Here is a 5,847-nt window from a genome sequence, read left to right on the forward strand (position 1 = left end):
CGAAAAGTAGGAGAGGCAGAGACGTACTGATTGTCCATTGAGTGTGTTGAGTACACGTACGTATAACTCTAAATTAAATCATTAGTCCTTATTCGGTTAATCCTGTTATCTATGGATTAAATGAGATTGAAAAAATTTAATTTTTTTGATTTGTTTGAAATTTAAACTAATCCAATCTCACTCAATCCACATGAATTGAGAGCTAACCGAACAGGACCTCCACCTGCATTAGCCGCAGCATATGCTAATATATCTGATGAATCACATGATTACGTACACGGGCCTCTCTCAGTAAGTGGATAGGTCAACCAAACATTGAGTAGTGTCAAACGTACGTATGGTGACACGTAAAATCCAATTGAGAAAACAAAAAATAAGCGTGGATGGAAAGGAAAACATTTGTTAGTGGGAGGTAGATTAGTGTTGTTAACACGGTTTAGTCTAGTCTTAATGTCTTCCACACAAGGAGATTCATTGAAGGATGAAGGTCCAAAGGAGAAATGCTGATGAAATACGATGGGAACATATATAATGGAATAATTCATTTTTACATGGTTTACCCTTTATCGATTCCTATTGTAAACGATTACAAATATACCTTCGACTTTTACAAAGAAGATCACAGAGGTAGAAGAGAACAACTTCGGAGGCAAGGCAGAGAGATTCCGTTCTCTCTCTCGTCCGAAAAAGGTGTCCTTGTGCATGGTATTGTGCACCTATTTATATAGTGGCGAGCTATAGCTTCGTCTGAAATTATAAACATGACCACGAATCTTATTTGCATGATCTACAAATCCTAAAAGGGTAGCGTCGTCTTTTTCCCTTCCCTGTTCTACTTGAAATGCTTCTGGATTCTTATCTTTCACTTTCGCTTCGTGCGCCGGTGCCTGCAGGGTCGAAGCTGCCTCATTCGGCGCCTGTCTTCGCGCCAGTTTTATGGAACTGAAGCTTTCTAGCTTTGAGTTTGCTTTTAGACGAAGGTCAGCTTTTCTATTCTTTATAATACCCCAAACATATTTGATTGATAATATTGTGCTTTGAGGACTTTTGGCAATAGAGGACACCAACATGTGTTATAACCACTTGCTTGCCCACTTTGCATGAACTACACAATCTATCATTCTTAAATGTGACATTCTTGAGACTATTTAATTACTAGTTAGACCATGCTTGATAAGCCTATTGAATTGTTTCATATCAATAGGTGCCAACTTCCTATGCCATAGCAAACCCATACTTGATTTGGAGAAAAAATGTTGATAACATCATCAAAATCAACCAGAAATACATTCACATGCCTAAATACCATGAAGATAAGATTGGATCCATCATCACTAATATTATGCAATTGAATGCAAGGTCACACAACTGAGCTACTAGTAAGAATTGAAGTTCTATGGACAAATCATTTGAAATAGTGAAAACAATTATGTCTAAGAGGCCTCAGATCCGATTTATATTCGATCCGTTTAAGAGGGCTCAGATTCGATCCGTGTATTCATTATCTGATCAGTATTCGATCTATATTTGCATCTGTATACTCAAATTTGGATATTTAATATGCTGATATCCATCAAATTCTTATCCAACACAACTCATGGAATAAGTAATATTTGTACGTATCCGATCCAGTTACATCCCTTTTCAAGATGATCCCGAGCGTGTGAAAAGGATTTGTGCTCAAAGGACACCAAACTTGTGCTAACTATCATATGTTTTTGCGTCGACAATGTAGATAATGGATTTATGAGAAAGGAACTAGATACGTAGCATATGGGACAAATTTATACTGGTTAAGTATAAAGTATCCTATGCATAGTGGAGAACTAATAACATCGATCTCAAATCTAGGGTTGTAGGTACGTATAATTACATTGCTCCACAATATGGATCAAGAGATCATCATCCTACCTTATTGTTGTTCACTTATTTTTGACTCCTGGAGGAAATAAAAAACAAGGGAACACAAATGAATTAACCCTTTCTTCACCCTTTAATTAACTATTCTCAATGAGGTTAATTAAAGGGAGACGGTTAGAAAGATAAACAATTGTTGAAGAAATTAGAGCATAGAAATGTGATAAATAACTCATCTCAAACATATTACTCTTCTTCATCTTTTATTATTGTAAGTGGTTACAATTATACCTTCAACTTTACAAAGGATAACACGAAGGAAGGAAGGTAATATAGCTTTGTAGGTGGAGCAATCCAGTTCTCCCCCGCAAAAAAATGTGTTGTATGCATGGCATTGTACCTTTATTTATAGTGGTGGATTATAACTTCATTAAAATTACAATCATACACTCAGTTCCTATACACAAAAACTATAAATTCCGTAGGGACAACATTGTCCTTTACATTCATAGACGTGTTGACCAAGCTTCTAGATCCTTTTCATCCACTTTTGCTCATGTGTTGGTGTTGCGGAACTGAAGCTCTCTCCTTTTCCCTTGTCCACGTGTTGATCTCATGGAGCCAAAGCTTCCTAGCTTCATCTTTTGTTCATGCACTACCTCGGACGAAGGCCAACTTCGCTATCATTTTGGAACACCTGAAACGTAGAAACAATTGCTGGCACAATATTTTGAGGATCTTTGGCCATAAAGGGCCCCAATACTAGCCTCTCGTAGAATTAGTTTGTTTTTTATAACGAGCTCAACCCGTGGAATGAACAAGGGAGGCTTTGTGCCGAAGGTCCAAAAAATACCTTCCTCAAGCTCGTTTTTGAAAACAAATTCTTGAAATGTACAATTTTATGGATGTCTGACAAATGGGGATAACTCAATAGTGAGTGAAGGTAAACATATTCTCGATTATCATGCGAGACACCAAACCCTCCGCAGGCAACCGAAACGTTTCTTCGCCAGGGCACGCGTGGAGCCGTCCTCTGGAAGCAAGCAAGGGGGCGTGAATACAACTCTGCCTCATCTGGCGATAGAGAAGGGAATCGCCTGGTAGGGGCCGACGTAGCGCTCACCGATGCGAGAGGGAGGGGGGAACTGTTGCCCCTTGTGGATGAACAGTAATAGGGGAGGGGCGTCCCGCGGGAGCCGCTGCGGACAGTCTGAGGTGGGTAGGCGTCGGGTCTGGGTTGCTCGAGTGCCTTCCATCAATAGCAAGTATTTCTAGGTGGGGCTATTTGGGAAACAACCATCGTAGGTTGGAGGTCTATCTGCTAAGGTGCAATCCACCGTAAGTCGTCATTCTAAGACACGAGGATGCCCGCTTGTAAACAAGAACCACTTGCATCATAGTTGTCGTCCTATTCTCATGAAAATTAAATGCATGTTGTTATTCAAATGATTTTTTGTGACAGTTCGTACTCACACAAAAAATATTTTATGGTAGTACAAATACATTTTCGAGGCTTTCTTTAACTCTCACGAATTATTAATTTTTAGTGAAAACTATACGTGGCATACTGGCAAAAAGTGGCTTTAGCTCTTGAACACTGAAAATGGTACTATTCAGGAACTAACACACTAAGAAACATTGTTCATTATCTACGGCATACTGTATCGATTAAAATTTTCATTTCCGGTAAGGCTTTATCTGTAAGTTTTTTTTCTAAAATGGGAATTTTTATCGCTGCGATCTGCTACTGCTGATAATGAGCAACGTTTATCAGTATGTTTCTGATAATTAATATTATTTCTAGTATCCAAGAGCTAAAGCTACTCTTTGTTATTGTGCCACAGATAATTTCTCCTTATTTTTATGACAGTGGTACCGCCATGAATATGTTTCCACAAACATAGTGATGCCTTAATTTCCATGGAGGTGGCCGTCATTTAGATTTGCAGAAGTCAATCATCATGAAAATGTAATTTCTCTAGCATCTTTTTTTTATTATTGCATGACTCTTCACCAGCACCATGCATCATCATGAAAATGCCTTAAAATGTTTTAATATATCTCAAAACTATGTTATTTAGTTATCTCAAATTGTTAAAGATTAATTCTCACGATGTACATCACCGTAGAAAGTGTAAGATAATTTGCCTCTAAACAGTGCTATGCATATCGTTACAATTGGTGGACAACGGTACTTTAAACCACTACATTCAACAGGAGAAATAAACATCATCATATAACACCACACCGACTAGATGGGTATAAAGAGTAATCTTGTCTCATTTGCTCATCTTTGATGTCCTTGATGCATGACTATATATGGTCATACACAGATTAAAGAAGCACTATGAAGGATATAAATGAATTCCAAGATAAGAAATAAAGATAAAACAGATGTACCAAATAGTGGAGGAAGTAAAGCTAACTAGAGATTATAAGCTGGTAGGATAGCTTAAATTAAATATGTAGCAAACTAAACTGGCAGGGAAATATTTCATATTTGTTATCTGCTTCAGGAAAGCTAAATAGCTCATCCCTTCGTTTCTAGTCCTGCATAGAACATCATATTATACACAAGATTAGACCAGAGTAAGAAGCAAAATTAACAAAAAGAACTCGTATATATTTTGTCTGCATAGACCAATGTGTTGTCTGCTGATTTTCTTGAAATACCTTGTCGTCGTCATCGTCGTCGTCATCATCCCCCTTCTTGAGACGGGTTGTCCCCCCTTCTTTGCTTATTGGTATTTTCATGTGCCCAAACGGAGTGTCGACATCGATGTGTCCCTTGATGGTGTAACCAGTGCCCTTCCCCCTGATCATATCCCACATAGCAGAGCCGAAATCCTTAGGCCTGAAGCTGATAGGCAAGTTCATGGTGGTCACTTCCCGTCTCTTGATATCCGTAGCCTCCCTGAGCTCAGCGGACGCGATGCTCACGCCGCCGAGCCACACCTCGTAGTCCATGGAGTTGAGCCCCAGGTCGAAGGCGTTCCTGTTGTCCAGGCTCAGGTGAAGCGTCGCGGTGGACTCCTCGAAGGAGAACTGCTCGAACTTGATCCTGTCGACGCTGACGTCGGGCCTGTACGGCACCGGGATCTCGCCGTCCTTCTCCAGCGGGAGCGAGACCCTCCCGACCACGGGAATGTCCACGTGGAGGACCACCCTGACCTTGTAGGGGATGACGCTCCCGGGCTCGATCTCCCTGTACGTGCTCCTGATGTCGTCGTAGACCAGCAGGAAGGGGATGGTGACGGTCTCCGAGCCGTGCGCGTGGATGGTCCCGGCGTCGGGGATCGTGCCGGAGACGAGCTTCCTTCCCTCGCTCTCGATCAGGTACTCGATGTCGACGAGAGGGATCGGGACGGGGTTCGGGTTCGTGATGAGGACGTCCACGACGAGCTCCGCCTTCTCCAGGCTGATGTGGGGTATGTGGACCCCGGTCACGTCGGCGGTCGGCTTCCCGAAGCCTACCACCTCTTCGATCTTCTCGCCGACGTCCTGGATGAAATCCTTCACCTTGTCAAAGAAACCTGATCCCTTCTCGCCGTCGTCGTCATCGTCGTGGTGCTCGTGGCTGTCTCTGTCTGCTTTCCTTTCTGTCACTCTCGGACTACCAGCTGAGGATGACATGCTTTGAGATGGAGGCACGGAGGAGGTCGCGATCAAAGGCGCAGAAGCAAAGAAGAAGAAGGTGGTGGTGGAAGGATGGAATCGAACACCAGAGACTCTTGTCAAGAGTTGAATTTTGTGGATGGAGCGACGAACCCGCGTGGAAACCCACAAATGCGATGGCTGCCAGTAATTCCCGGTTGCCCTGCCCAGGCCGTAGCTTGGGTCACCTAAATTTGATTATGGCATGCAAATAATGAGCAAAGAGAGAACAACGAAAATTACCATACTAATCTTGCATAAACATCAATTTAGTTATCAAGATTGTGTATATAAAATGAAGGATGATCTAAATAATATTGTTCATTGAATTTGAGT

The 5,847-nt window shown here is 41.6% G+C and overlaps 1 protein-coding gene across 1 annotated transcript; it reads right to left on the reverse strand.

Annotated features, from left to right (window-relative positions):
- Positions 1 to 3,936: 3,936 nt before the first annotated feature.
- On the reverse strand, positions 3,937 to 5,498 carry LOC100383741 (Late embryogenesis abundant protein group 2). The gene is made up of 2 exons (NM_001176378.1): positions 4,531 to 5,498; positions 3,937 to 4,407 (listed from the first exon to the last, which is right to left on the reverse strand). Exons 1-2 carry the CDS (start codon positions 5,488 to 5,490, stop codon positions 4,402 to 4,404), a joined length of 966 nt encoding a protein of 321 aa, NP_001169849.1. The 5' UTR covers positions 5,491 to 5,498; the 3' UTR covers positions 3,937 to 4,401.
- Positions 5,499 to 5,847: the final 349 nt, after the last annotated feature.

Source organism: Zea mays, chromosome 7 (genome assembly GCF_902167145.1).
Source record: "Zea mays cultivar B73 chromosome 7, Zm-B73-REFERENCE-NAM-5.0, whole genome shotgun sequence".
NCBI lineage: Eukaryota > Viridiplantae > Streptophyta > Magnoliopsida > Poales > Poaceae > Zea > Zea mays.

Coding starts and splice junctions, on each gene's coding strand:
- LOC100383741 (NM_001176378.1), bottom strand. CDS start 5,490: ATGTCATCCTCAGCTGGTAGTCCGAGAGTGACAGAAAGGAAAGCAGAC.